General features: G+C 41.0%; 1 protein-coding gene across 1 annotated transcript in view; it reads right to left on the reverse strand.

Moving 5' to 3' along the window:
- The window catches only part of LOC140409092 (talin-1), a 359,042-nt gene that overhangs the window by 163,371 nt on the left and 181,147 nt on the right, over nt 1-14,524 (reverse strand). Inside the window, exons 5-11 of the mRNA XM_072497200.1 lie at nt 14,053-14,182; nt 12,007-12,159; nt 11,641-11,783; nt 9,569-9,696; nt 6,890-6,950; nt 4,285-4,389; nt 2,923-3,078 (exon numbers count right to left, since the gene is read on the reverse strand). Of these exons, the coding sequence (XP_072353301.1) occupies nt 2,923-3,078; nt 4,285-4,389; nt 6,890-6,950; nt 9,569-9,696; nt 11,641-11,783; nt 12,007-12,159; nt 14,053-14,182 (876 nt within the window). The remainder of the gene's footprint in view (nt 1-2,922; nt 3,079-4,284; nt 4,390-6,889; nt 6,951-9,568; nt 9,697-11,640; nt 11,784-12,006; nt 12,160-14,052; nt 14,183-14,524) is intronic.

Here is a 14,524-nt window from a genome sequence, read left to right on the forward strand (position 1 = left end):
CCTGGAGGAGGGCGTAGAAGGATGGGTGAGTAAATTTGCAGATGACACGAAAGTCGGTGGAGTTGTGGACAGTGCGGAAGGATGTTACACGTTACAGAGGGACATAGATAAGCTGCAGCGCTGGGCTGAGGGGTGGCAAATGGAGTTTAATGCAGAAAGGTGTGAGGTGATTCATTTTGGAAGGAATAACAGGAAGACAGAGTACTGGGCTAATGGTAAGATTCTTGGCAGTGTGGATGAGCAGAAAAATCTCGGTGTCCAGGTACATAGATCCCTGAAAGTTGCCACCCAGGTTGAGAGGGCTGTTAAGGCGGCGTACGGTGTGTTCGTTTTATTGGTAGAGGGTTTGAGTTTCGGAGTCATGAGGTCATGTTGCAGCTGTACAAAACTCTGGTGCGGCCACATTTAGAGTATTGCGTGCAATCCTGGTCGCCGCATTATAGGAAGGATGTGGAAGCATTGGAAAGGGTGCAGAGGAGATTTACCAGAATGTTGCCTGGTATGGAGGGAAGATCTTATGAGGAAAGGCTGAGGGACTTGAGGCTGTTTTTGAGAGAGAGAAGGAGGTTAAGAGGTGACTTAATTGAGGCATACAAGATGATCAGAGGATTGGATAGGGTGGACAGTGAGAGCCTTTTTCCTCGGATGGTGATGTCTAGCACGAGGGGACATACCTTTAAATTGAGGGGCGATAGATATAAGACAGATGTCAGAGGTAGGTTCTTTACTCAGAGAGTAGTAAGGGCGTGGAATGCCCTGCCTGCAACAGTAGTAGACTCGCCAACAGTAAGGGCATTCAAATGGTCATTGGATAGACATATGGACATATGAATTCAAAGAGTTGCAAAATTGCCTTGATTATTGAATTGATTGTGTCTGGATACAATCTGAGCACAAAGCCCAAAGAGTTAAAAATATTACAATCGGAATTTAAAAAATGATGCAGTCACAGACCGCCATTGCAAACACAGTTTTCATGTAAACCATAGATAACACAAGTTTGTTGAAATAAGGAATTTATTGCTTGGATCAGTTCAAAAAATTGTTTTTGCTGTGTCTCTGGGCTTTTAATACAAACTGCAATTACTCAGATGGATCCTCCCAAGAACCTGTAATAAATCATAGGATGTGTCATGGCCTTCAGCTCAAATCATGAACAGTTCCCCCCAAACTAAGGTTTTACTTTCCAACCTCGAATTCTTTCCTCCACAATGCTTCCAGTTTGGCTCAGTTGGTTGGACAGCTGGTTTGTGATGCAGAGCAAGGCCAACAGGCGGGTTCAATTCCCGTACTGGCTGAGGTTATTCATGAAGACCCCGCTTTCTCAACCTTGCCCCCTGCCAAAAAGTGAAAGCAGGCTATGTTCATCTGGGACTATGGTGACTTTATATTTACTTGCAGAACTACTCTGCCATAAGATTTGGAGGCTAATGGGGAAGGGGCCATCAATTTTCAAAACTATTTAAGACCTCGAGTGCCAAATCAAATTTCAAGTTGATTTGATGAGGATTAAATTATTTAATTTGACTGCACATCATAGACCATCTTAGAATTATAGAATATTACACCATTCAAGCCTGTGTTGCCTCTTTGAAAGGGTTGCCCAGTTAGTTGTACATCTTTACCCTCTTGTCATAGCTCTCCCCTTCATGTTGTTATTTAATTTGTAAGTGAAAATTGCTCCTCCAGCTACTCCCACCACAATTCTAGGCAGGAATTCCAGATCATAACTTGTTGTATAATTTTTTCTCACCACAGCTCTGGCTTTTTTTTGCCAATCATCTAAATCCTTGCCCTTTAGTTCTCAACCTTTTTGCCAATGGAAACAGCTTCTCCTAATTTACCCTACCCAAGTCCTTGATAATTTTGAACACCTCTATTAAATCTCCTTTTCATCTTCTCTTTCAGCAGAATTTTCACAAATTCTCTCATCTCACCATGTAATTGGAGCCCCTCCCATCCCTAGTATCATTCTGGTAAATCTTTGCAGCCTCCCCATGATGCTTGCTAAAGAAACAACGTTATTATATATCATAAAGTTGACAGTGGAGAAAGAGGCCAATGGGCCTTCGAGTCTGCACTAGCTCTTGGGAAGAGTACCCGACTTAAGCCCATGCCTCCTCCCTATCCCTGTAATCCAGTAACCCAACCTAACCTTTTGGACACGAAGGGGCAATTTATCATGGCCAATCCACCTAACCTACAAATCTTTGGACTTTGGGAGGAAACCGGAGCACCCGGTGGAAACCCATGCAGACACGTGGAGAAAGTGCAAACTCCACACAGACAGCCACCAGAGTTCGCAATTGAACCTGGTTCCCTGGAGCGGCGAGGCAGCAGTGCTCACCACTGTGCCTCCGTGCCGCCCATAATCTACTTTAATTTATCACCTTCAAAGATTTCTGCATATAAACTCCTCAATTATCAAAATCCCAAGCAGACTTGGTAACTGGACAGTTTATTGTAAGTGCAGGATGTAAAAAGCATACAATCAATCCACAATTACAGGGCAATTGGAATCTCCTCTCTGCTGAGCAAAAGAATCATTTATTCTACAAGGATATGTATTGAGTGCCACTTAAGCACCTTCACAGCAAAACCATCCGTCATGCAGAGAAAACGCATATCTGACTGAAATTTAAACTAGTCTCTAACTAGCTTGTCCAGTTAAAAATAAAAACTAATTATAAACCCGTTCTGGCACCGAGACATTTCGCAAATTCCCCCACGAAATTAGCACATTTGTTTCATTAGTAGAATTCAATTAGTCGGAAAAAGACAAACTAGAACAAATTGTAACTTTTCGGCCATCACCATATAGTTAGTTGAGGGCAGTGTGTATTAAATGTACTTCAATATTTAGGATTGAGCACAGGCTCTATAGAGACAGTTTTGCAGGAAACAGTTGCTGTAAAAACATACCAGGGTAAAACTCTTTGGTGACGCTGCCCAGCGTTTGATATTAGTCAGGTTCCATTCCTGTATCACTTCTTTTGTTTTCTCATCCACACGCATGACACTTTCTTTGGTAATTCCCAGTAAACGAGGTACAAGTTTGTTCTTCCCTTTCATTTTCTCCTACAGAATATTTAACATTTTATATTAAAGAACCAGCAAAAGATGCAAAGGGAACACAATGACAAGATGAAGCGTTTGAGAATGATCATATTAAAGTACGCTCCAAAATTTGCAAGAAGTGGCTAACCAAAGAAAAATCACAGATACACTTGTCAAGTTGACATGTTTTATAGGCGGAGTTAATTGCATTGTAAGAACATCTCTGGATGACCATCGGCAAGTGAACACAAACCAAATACTTTCAGCATTTGGAGGGATGACGAGGAAAGAACCTGCAAGCAAACTATTTACAACACCAAATGTATAATATAGCTATTTACCAAAAAAAGTCCCAGTAGAACACCGAATGCACCAATGCCACATATTGATTATATAGGAGTCCAGAGGACGACATAATATAGAATTATAGAATTTACATTGCAGAAGGAGGCCACTAGGCCCATCGAGTCTGCACCGACTCTTGGAAAGAGCACCCTACCCAAGCCCACACCCCCACCCTCTTCCCATAACCCAGTAACCCCACCCAACACTAAAGGCAATTTTGGACTAAGGGCAATTTAGCATGGCCAATCCACCTAACCTGCACATCTTTGGACTGTGGGAGGAAACCGGAGCACCCGGAGGAAACCCACGCACACACGGGGAGAATGTGCAGACTCCGCACAGACAGTGACCCAGCGGGGAATCGGAGCTGGGACCCTGGAGCTGTGAAGCAATTGTGCTAACCATTATGCTACCGTGTGGCCGATTACCCTCATTTACATGAAGAGGGCACATTTTAGGTACAAGGGTTCAAGGGGTAAACTCTTCCACCATGACACGAAGGAGAATAACTACAAGTTAGTGAAGAAAATATTGCCATTCAGAAATGCTGCTCCTCCACATTACTGTGGTATAGTACCCAGCAAACCAGGAGTAGAAAGCAATATTCTTTTAGCAGTGCACAAGTCCTTATTCAAAGATAAGACTTTCAGTATTAGGACACTGGTGGTATCACTTCAGGCAAAGGGAGAAACTTATCAGAATTACATAGTTGCATCATTTTGAGATCAACCATATTTATTTTAGTTGAAATAGAGAGCATCAGTGGACAATATAATAAGAATTAAATAAGGCATATCAGCAGCACCAAACAATGCAAAAATATCATTGCTCTGTAGAACATTTGTAAAATGGATTACTTCATACTTTACAGCAAACATTTACCTTAACCAAGAAGAAGGACACTCCATATGTCTTTAAGGACCGAGCCATCTTTACATACAACACTTTAGCCTCCATTTCAGCCATGTTAGCACAGTTCTTGTGCGTCTATGAAAAAAATGCATGCTTCAATTTTGTGACTAAATTTGATCACTGACATTTGAATTCAACAAATTGCACTTCAAACACAGCTCTCATATGCAGAAGATGTTGTGAAAAACTTTAAGAATAAGTCAGTAGACACTGTGCAAAATAAATGGTAAACGCAGAGAGTTAGGGTGGATGTAGGGCAACAATTTATAGAGGGATGGAAACGTGACATGACATTCCATGGGCCAGGATCTTGATGAACAAAGCATTTCCTATCAATATTAAAGCAGAAGACAAGAGATTGGGGAAGGTCATTAAAGTAGAATGAGGTGGGGTAAGGAAAAGGGGGGGGGGGGGAGGAGGAGGAATGGGAGGCAGCAGCCTTCTTGAACCACTGCAGGTGGGTACACCCACAATCCTGGTTTTGGACCCAGTAACAGTGATGCAAAGGCAATATAGTTCCCAAGTCAAGATAACGAGTGGCTTGGATGGGAACTTGCAGGTGGTGCTGTTCCCATGCATCTGCTGCTCGACTCATTCTGGGTGGTACAGGATTTGGAAGGTAGCCTTGGTGAGCTGCTGCAGTACATTGTGTAGATGGTACACTGTGCATTCATGGTGGAGGGGATGAAGGTTTTAAGGTGGTGAATGGAATGTTAAGTGCACTACTTTGTCCTGGATGGTGTCGTGTTTGAGTGCTGTTTGCGCCGCTCACATCCAGACCAGTGGAGAATATTCCATCACATTCCTGACTTGAGTTTTACGGATGATGGTCAAGATTTGGGGAGTCAGAAAATTAGTTACTAGTTGTCAAATTCCCAGCTTCCGATCTGCTCTTGTAGCCACAATATTTACATGCAGGTCGGGATGGAGAGTTCCATCCCTGAAGGACATTAGTGAACCAGATGGGTTTTTACGACAATCCGGTAGTTTCAGGGCCACCATTACCAAGACTGACTTTCTATTGCAGGTTTATTAATGAATTGAATTTAAATCCCATCAGCTGCCATGCTGTTATTTGAACTCATATCTACAGAATATAGTCCTGACATGGGGATTACAAGCCTCTGTGCACACCACTGTCACGCTACCCTTTGCGCACATACCACTGTGCTACCTTTCCCAATGTGTATCTTTTCATTTAAATATTTTTTATTTTAAAAAAATGTAGTGCAATCTTGAGATCATTCATTTTGAAATAAACAACGCCCAAGAGGGAAATTGATAGAAAAATAGGGTAGGAAGTAGGAGGTCGGAAACTTGCCAAAGGCAAAGTGGCCTTGCCACTTGCCCATGGGAGTGCAGAGGGCTACAAGTGAACAGTGGAGGAAGAGACGATAAAGCGGTTGAATGAGTAATTCAAAGCAGCAGAGGTAATGATGGGAGAGAGGGGCGGCAAAGGAGGGAACTGGCCGGGCATGGGGAGGTTAAAGTGGTTGGGAGGGGAAACACAAGTGAAGGAGAGGAGATGGGAAGGAGTTGCTGAGGGTACTTTTTCATCCACCCTCCCCAAATTGACTCATGCATGCAGAAAGATTGAAATAAAGCAAGAAAACGTGGAGAAAATCAGAATGAGACACAAAACGAGCGAAGACAGAAGTAGCCACACAACGACAGCAGAGCCAGACATGACGGGATCCATGCTATCTGCATTAACATAAACAAAATTCATAAATAATTTAAATACATCTTAATATATACACATAGGCACAGAATTTCTACTTCCTTCTCTCCCCTATCTAGCTGCTTGCTGCAAGTCAGAACAAACGGCATTTCCACTGTATATCGTCCATAGTGCTGTCAGTTCTCTGTGCCTCTCCTCTTTCCTATTGTCTCTCATGCTCTTTCCTCAGGTCATTTTGAGGCCTGGTGCAAAAGCTTGCTGGCCCCCAGTTTAGGACTGGGAACTGGAAAAGAGTGAGATCGGTTTGATCTGGAGAGGAGGCCGATGTGAGGTTGCAGAACGAGTGAAGAGAGCTGCACAGGTACGGATGGAGTGGAGGATAGTTTATGGTGGGAATCAAAAGTAGGAACTGGAAGCATGGGGGCTAACATTCAATAAAGCACTGACAACTTGTGGTGGTGGGGAGGTAATGATGCAGCTGCAAGTGGATCTTTGGGTGTGGAATTGTGACTAGGAAGGTATGTCAGAGTTGAACAAAGGGACACAAGACTCTTTATCCTGGCCTATTCACCCACCATCTGCATGTCCTTGGTGACATCCTATCAATCACTCCACATGCCTGAACCAAAAGATGCAATTTATACTCCATTTTGAGGTCATACATTATATGTCCTTCTATATTTTCGATCCTATATTAGTCATATGTAAAGTTATTATCTCTTAATATCTATAAAAACTGGGCAATCAACATATTTACCCAATTAAATTAGCTTCCCAAGAATGAGAATCTTCCTTGGGGTCACAGTCTCCTACTTTAATGGTTTGTGGGGGAAGACAGCTGGTATTTTAACATTTGAAACAAAAGTACAAATATTCCTATTTTGCAACACGTACCATGAATATTCTCTTCTCTCCTTTTTGTTTGATGTACTCTTTGGGCAGAAATTCTTTTAAGCTATAAAAATAAACAAAGTCAGCATTAAATCTAATAATCACAAAAGGCTAGTATAGAGATACAGCAAGTAATTAGCAAATGGAATGTTATTGTTTATTGTGGGGGGAATTGATTACAAAAGTAGGGAGGTTACGCTTCAGTTGTGCAGAGCATTGGAGTATTGTGGTCTTCTTATTTCAGGATGTAAATACATTAGAAGCAGTTCAGTGACGTTTACCAGACTAATACCAGGAATGGATGGGTTGTTTTAGGAGGAAACGTTGAAGAGGTTAGGTTTGTTTCCACTGGAGTCTAGAAGAGTAAGAGGTGACTTGATCAAAACCTTTAAGATCCTGAGGAGTCTTGACAGGGTGGATATTTCCGCTTGTCGGAGAATCAAGGACTAGGGGTCACTGTTTAAAATAACGGGTGACTCATTTAAGATGGAGACGAGGAAAAATGCTTGTGCTCCGAGGGTCGTGGGTCTCTGGAACTCTTTCTCAAAAGGTGGTGGAAACAGAATATGGCAATATTTTTAAGGCAGAGCTAGATTAGATTCTTGATAAGCAAGGGGGTGAAAGGTTACCAGGGGTCGGCAGGAATGTGGGGTTGAGGTTACAATCCAATTAGCCACAATATTATTGAATGGCGGGGCAGGCTTGAGGGGCCAAATGGCCGACTTCTGCTCCTAATTCGTATGCACGTATTGAAAAATGCTCCTAAAAGATTCTCACTTAGGCACTACAATCTTGAAAACATTCTCCTGAATCTTCCGAGGAATTTAAAAAAAGTTTTTAAAAATTAATTTACCGGATGTGGGTGTCGCTGGTTAGGCCAAGATTTATTGCCCATCCCTAGTTGTCCTTCAGAAGGTGGTGGTGAGCTACCTTCTTGAACCACTGCAGTCCCTGAAGTGTAGATACACCCACTGTGCTGTTCGGGAGGGAGTTCCAGGATTTTGACCGAGCCACAGTGAAGGAATGGCAGTGTGGCAAGAATCAAGCCTGGATATTGTCCAGGTCTTGCTCAATTTGGATATGGACTGTTTCTTCAGTATCTGAGGAGTTGTGAATGGCACTGAACTTTGAGCAGTCATCTGCGGACATCCCCACCTCTGACCTTAAGATGGCAGGGTGGTCATTGATGATCCCCATTAGCAATCATCTTCAGATTGCCACTCCACTCCCACTTTTCTGCACCATGCCAGAGGTCCACATTTCTGGCTGGCATTTCCAATCCCAGCTTCTCCAGAAATACGGTGTGTACCTGGAATGGAACTGCTGTCCTGGGTAGTCAGGGTAAGACAAGCTGCACCCTACCTTTACCGAACTAGCTGCTGTATTCTGGTAAGTAAAAAGTTTAACAAGCCCAAAGTTTCTTTAAAAAGCTATGGCGAGAAGATAGGTCGTTAAAGGGATAGGGTGGAGTGGGTAGAAGTCCTGGAAGTCCCTTACTAACTGCACTGTTGGTGTATCTGCATGGGCTGCAATAGTTCGTGGTGGTTCAGCACCAGATTCTCAAGGGCAATTAGGGATGGGCAATAAATGCATTGCATGAATGAAAACATTAAAAAAAATTACTGTGAATTTACAGCTGAGGTATGCCTAAAATTAAAGTTAATCTGGTCCCACAGGTTAAACCACACAACCCCCCCCAACACCCCCCCAGTACAAATCAAAGGTGGCAATGTCACAAATTATAATTTTCCTGCTAACAATTGAATGTGAATGTTTAACTACACCCAGGATAATTTGGCAGGTGCTCTGGCACAATGCAATAACGGCCTGGAAGATGCAGAACATCTTTTTCAACAATAAATACAAGCTCTTCAATTAATCTCCAAATATTGGAATCACCTTGTGCTATATTTATGAATTTGATGACTTTGGAAAAAAACAGGAGAATGTGCATGATGCAAACAACAAATCTCTGTGTGTGTCAGACCAAAACAATGAGCCCAGTATAAATAAAAAGGCCCAAAATAAACTGATGCACTGTGAATATTATTTTGCCACAGAGGTTTGATACAACCTGCAGTTCTAATTTGCTTTTTAAGAATTCCATAAATAATCTGGAAATATGATCCATGTTTGAGGTAAAGGATAATTAATTACTATAACATATGGACCAATGGACATAAAAATGCACTCTGTTGCCACCACCAAGCCAATATTTGACCACAGGACGCAAGTGGTAGAAGTATTTTTCTGCTCAATTTTCTCTCCTGAAATTAGTGACTCTTGGGGTGGGTATAGATTCAAAAGGTACCAGGAAATCACCCAAGCAATCATTCCTGACAAAACCTGTCTGCGGGCAAAATCACAATGGTAGAAATTTAAAAGTGAGGAAATAAAGTGAGCACTACTAATCTTACAGGAACAATGGTGAAAGAAGTCTCAAGTGAGTATTGGAATATGCAGAAACATAATCAAAGGAAGAGAGGAGAGAAGCAAAGAGTGACCACGAGTAAATATGGTAAAAGATAGATGTGAGCTGCTGATGAAATTAAGTGGCAAGTCTAAGTGTTCCAACATTCTGCTGTACAATCAGGAAACTAATGTTATTCTACAATTCAATACTTCTACTTGTTTTGACCTAACTATAGTTAAATTAATCTTTGACAAAGGAGATCTACTTACTCTAAAATGCCAGGTTTATGCTTCTGCTCATTGTGTGGTCCAAACTGGATCTGACATTGGTATCCTGCAAAGTCACAGGCTTTGTCGAAGGATACTGGATGTGAACCATTCAAAATGTCATCTCTGGCCTGATGCAGGAGCACAGGGAGAAAATAAATACTCAGTTAAAATCTGTCCGATCAGCACTTCAGCATTAGTAGCTGACTCCAAATTAGAGTAGAATTTTCAAAATCAGTTCACAAGATTTTTTTAAATGAAGTTTCACTTTTAATATTTATGATTTTGTACCAAATTTACAGTAGTGATAGTTGTGCTACACCTGATCCTCCTCCCTGCCCTTCATCTAACCTCAGCAACATAACCGTCTATAGCTTTCTCCTTTGTGTTTATCTCACTTCCCCCGAGATGTAACTATGCTATAAATCAATTTATGTGGTAGCAAATTCACATTTTGAGTAAGTTGTTTCTTTTGAATTTCAGTATTCAGGTTATGAGTTAATAGCTTATATTTATGCCCCCTAGTTCCGGACTCCAAAACATCTGCTCCATGTCTACCCTTTAATTATTTATATCCTTAGAGAAGACTTTTCGATTACCTTTTGACAGCTGCCAGTCTCTGTCCCTACTTTCTCTTTGCCTCTTTGAAATTCATTTCCACTTCCTTGTACTTTCAAACTGTCATACGCCTCCTTTTTCTGATTTACCTTCATTTTCATCTCTTTTGTCATCCAGGGAGCTCTTTACCTTTCCCCTTAGATATAACGAATATATATATATTTTAATTTATAGTACCCAATTAATTTTTTCCCAATTGAAGGGTAATTTAGCGTGGCCAACCCACGTACCCTGCTCCTCTTTGGGCGGTGGGGGTGAAACCCACGCAAACACGGGGAGAATGTGCAAACTCCACACGGACAGTGACCCAGGGCCGGGATCGAATCTGGGACCTCAGTGCCGTGAGGCAGCAGTGCTAACCACTGTGCCACCGTGCTGTGCATGGGAAGGTAACTTGACAGTACCCTAACCATCTCCTTTTTAAAAACATCCCATTGTTCCATCACTGCTTTTCCTACCAGCTTTTCTTTCGTTCCAATTTTCTCAGGACAAATTTGTTCTCACCATACAAAAATTGGACCATCTCCAATTACACGTTTTTACTCTGGAGAGGCGCTATAAAGTCCAACACAAATTTAACATGGTTTCCTTGCTTTTGAATTCTCTCTAGCTCTCTGAAAATGTATTCTAGTTCGTTATTTGTGATTTAACGGCTTTATTAACCGATATTGCTATCTTTAAGGATTTGTGAATATGTACCCCACTTGGGACTCTTATTTACCAAGCGATAGGTATCCTCTTATTCCTTCTAGCACAATGCACCATCTCTCACTTACCTATAAATGGAAATTCATTTATCATTCATAAACCCATTCTGCAAGTTTAACATCTTGCATTTTTTCATAATCTACCTGTGTATTAATTACACCCTCCAGTTTGATGCTGCCTACAAAACTTGATACAAATTATTCATATAGAAATTGTTAACAGTAGGCCCAGCAATAATCCTCGTGGAAAACCAGATCCCATCTTTTCCCAGTTGGAGTTAAATAATTTTACGCCATACTCTTTTATTGTGTTCTCTAGCCAGTTTGTCATGCAATCTGCTCCCTATCTCATGAATCCACTTGCTTGGACTCTAGTAGACTAGAAGACACCTTACTAATGGCATTTTGTAAGTCCATTTATATCATGTCCATTGTATTACCATTGTCTAACCTGTTACTTTAAGTGCCATATAATCACAAAGCAGATTTTTAAGTGTATAGTAGTTCAGACAATTTATTTGGCGGGAAGAGGGAGAAAATATGATCTGGATCATAAAGTGTTTCAACAATGAGCGTAATACTGAACTGTAAAATGAACAAAGTACAAATCACGATATTGTTTTGATATTAAGGTACAGGTTACGGATGTCACAATCTGAAACCACTTTTGGGTGGTTCTCATCAGATCGGGACATTTAATTGTGCTGAAAGAAATAAATGCGTTGTTTAATCTTCTAGAAAACTACAAACCTGGACATAGAGTAAGTTCAATTGCACTGGGTCTCTTGAATCAACATTTTGATCTGAATAGAAGAACTTTCTTCTGAGAAGTAAGGTTTCATTTTCATCAACGCCCTGTTCACGAAGTGTCCTACCATGGTCTAACCAGTTCACTGGAGGAGACAAACATGGTAGTGTCAAGATCTCAAAAATTGACTGTTTGTTAAATACATAGCCAAAAGCATGGTTCCATATCCAAACTGAATTTTGAAAACGTACAGGTTTTCTTAAGCCAAAACATATATTTTGAACAGCCCATATGGTATTTGAACTTCTTGCAAATATTTTGAAAGACTATGATGGTGTAGTTCACCAATTTTAAAAAATGTCACTCACAATCATCATCTGTATGAAGCTTTTGCTTGAGTTTTTCCATTTTCTTATCATCTCTTAGTAAAGTTTTGTCTTTTTTCAGTGTCCCTGTCATTTCTTCTTTCTTTTCTTCAACAATTTCGTGTACAAGCGAATATTCATCATGATTTGTGATTCCTTTTTAAAAAAGTGAAATTTTGTGTTACTTGTAATCTGCAATACTAAACGAAAAAGGGATATCTCCCAACACTAACCACAGCATACTCAGGTGGCCATATCCCCATAAAAACAAGAGATCACCAGATGCAAACCATAATGTCTCCACAAAATCCAATTGACTTTTCAAGTAACATCTTTGTTTCCATAATAGAATTATTTTGTGCTGTGCTACACCTCATTTACTATAATTTGCTTCAGACCTATTGGAAGCCAATATTGAGACCGCAAACTGGGGCAGTTAACCATAGAAGATATTGAATTCTATAATTTTGTTCCAATACAAGATCACATACTGTTATACCAACCACAGGAATGTCATAATGAGGGGGGAGGTGAAGCCAAATATAAAATTACAAACCAAACGTGACTATGTAATATCATATTAAATACAGCACTAATTAACAGATTAGGTATAAATCTGGGTTGAAGTTGAGTGGAGTGTTTGCCATTCTTAATAGCAGGGCGCAGCTCAACCTTTTTCTGGTGTTTACAGAAACAATCAGGCTGTAGGAATAGCTGAGCTCATTTCAGTAGAAGCAGCAATGCTGGTCTGGATACCTACAAAATGAAAACCGCATATTTAAGTTTGCCTCCAATTTTACTTCCAAATAATGCTGGAAAATGTTTTAGTATTTCACTAATTAAAAAACAAATAAACGTAACTCACTGGTGACCCATTTATAAAATAGTTTGCAACATTAGTTATATGATGAAATAAAACCGGAAAATGCTGGAAAAACTCAGCAGGTCCAGCAGCGTCTGTGGAGAGGGAAAGAGTTAAAGCTTCAAGTCTGTATGTCCATATGCTCTGAAGAGTCAACTTTCCCTTCAGCAAGGACCAGAACATATGCAAATACACATGAAGACTCTGAAAAGGAGTCACATTGGACTCAAAACATTAATTCTATTTTCTTGCTCCACAGATGCTGCCAGGCTTGCTGGGTTTTTCCAGAATTCGTTTTGTTACACATTCAGCATTGCATTGGAGTTGCTCCTCAGAAAGAGGGGTATACGCTGTGCGCATCCTCAACTTTCAGCATTCCTTTGCCATACAGGTAAACCAAGTATTGCCCCCATAGGGCACCCAAAGACTGAGCATATGGAGTATAAATATCCAAATAAATAGAAATACAACAGATGGATGAGGAAGGAAGCGGTGGCTTAGTGGTATTGGCACTGGACTAGTAAAGAGAGACCCATGGCAATGCTCTGGGTACTAGGGTTCAAATCCCACCATGGTAGATGGTGAAGTTTGAATTCAATAAAAATCTGGAATTTAAAAAGTCTAATGATGACCGTGAAGCCATCGCAGATTGTCACAAAGTCCATCTGGGCTAATGTCCTTTCTCTCCTTTAGGGAAGGAAATTTGCCATTCTTACTTGGTCTGGCCAGCATGTCACTTAAGATCCACAGCAATGTGGCTGACTCTTAAAATTCCCTCTCAAAAGTCCTGGCAAACCACTCAGTTGAAGGGCAATTAGGGATGGGCAATAAATGCTGGCCCAGACAGTGGCGACCACATCCCTAGAATTAATCTTTAAAAAAGACCACTAAGACAGTGGTCACATAGCATCAAGGAATAGATTTTTTTAGCTTTGCCGATAGTGGTTGGGCTTTGAAGTTTGTATGGTTCAGATTAATCATTGGCTGGTTCACAAAAGGGCAGTAATGTTGCTCGTGTGAAGTTTATGGCAGAACATAAGAGGTCTCTTGCCATGCAGGGTCTTGAAAGCCATATTTTAAAACTTTAGGGCAACAAGAGAGGGGGGGGGGGTGGGGGGAGGTGGAGCCAGCATAGGAGGGTCAGGCAAAGCAAAGTGAAAGGTTATATAATGGGCTTTACGTCTCACCGATTCTGGCACAGATGGTCATCAGCATGTCGCTCACTATTTTGGAGTCATCCACCATAACAGTTTTGATACTTCCATCCAACATTCTGATCTTCAGGGGCCTCTGCTTTCTCTTGTAATCCAGAGTGTCCTAGTATTTAAATAAAGTGAGAAGTGATTTGTAACTCGGCACAGAGACCTGACTCCACCCCACCCGTGACTGATTAGAGTAATATTTCCGATATTTTGTTTCGTTCAGAAATTCTTGAAAAGACTAAACATTGTGACAGTACACTGAAGCTGAAACAATCTGCAAGGCAAACAGTACGGAGAAAGTTATTCATGTTTCAACTGTGTCCATGGAAAGATCAGGTGCTGTTGGAATTGCAAAAAGCCTGTCACTCATGGCTGCTTGAATACGAAGCAACACTGACAATTGAACAGAATTTAAAACCTTCCACTCTTATCATCTGCCTCATTTCTACCAAACAAT

This window comes from Scyliorhinus torazame, chromosome 3 (assembly GCF_047496885.1).
Source record: "Scyliorhinus torazame isolate Kashiwa2021f chromosome 3, sScyTor2.1, whole genome shotgun sequence".
Classification (NCBI taxonomy): Eukaryota; Metazoa; Chordata; class Chondrichthyes; order Carcharhiniformes; family Scyliorhinidae; genus Scyliorhinus; species Scyliorhinus torazame.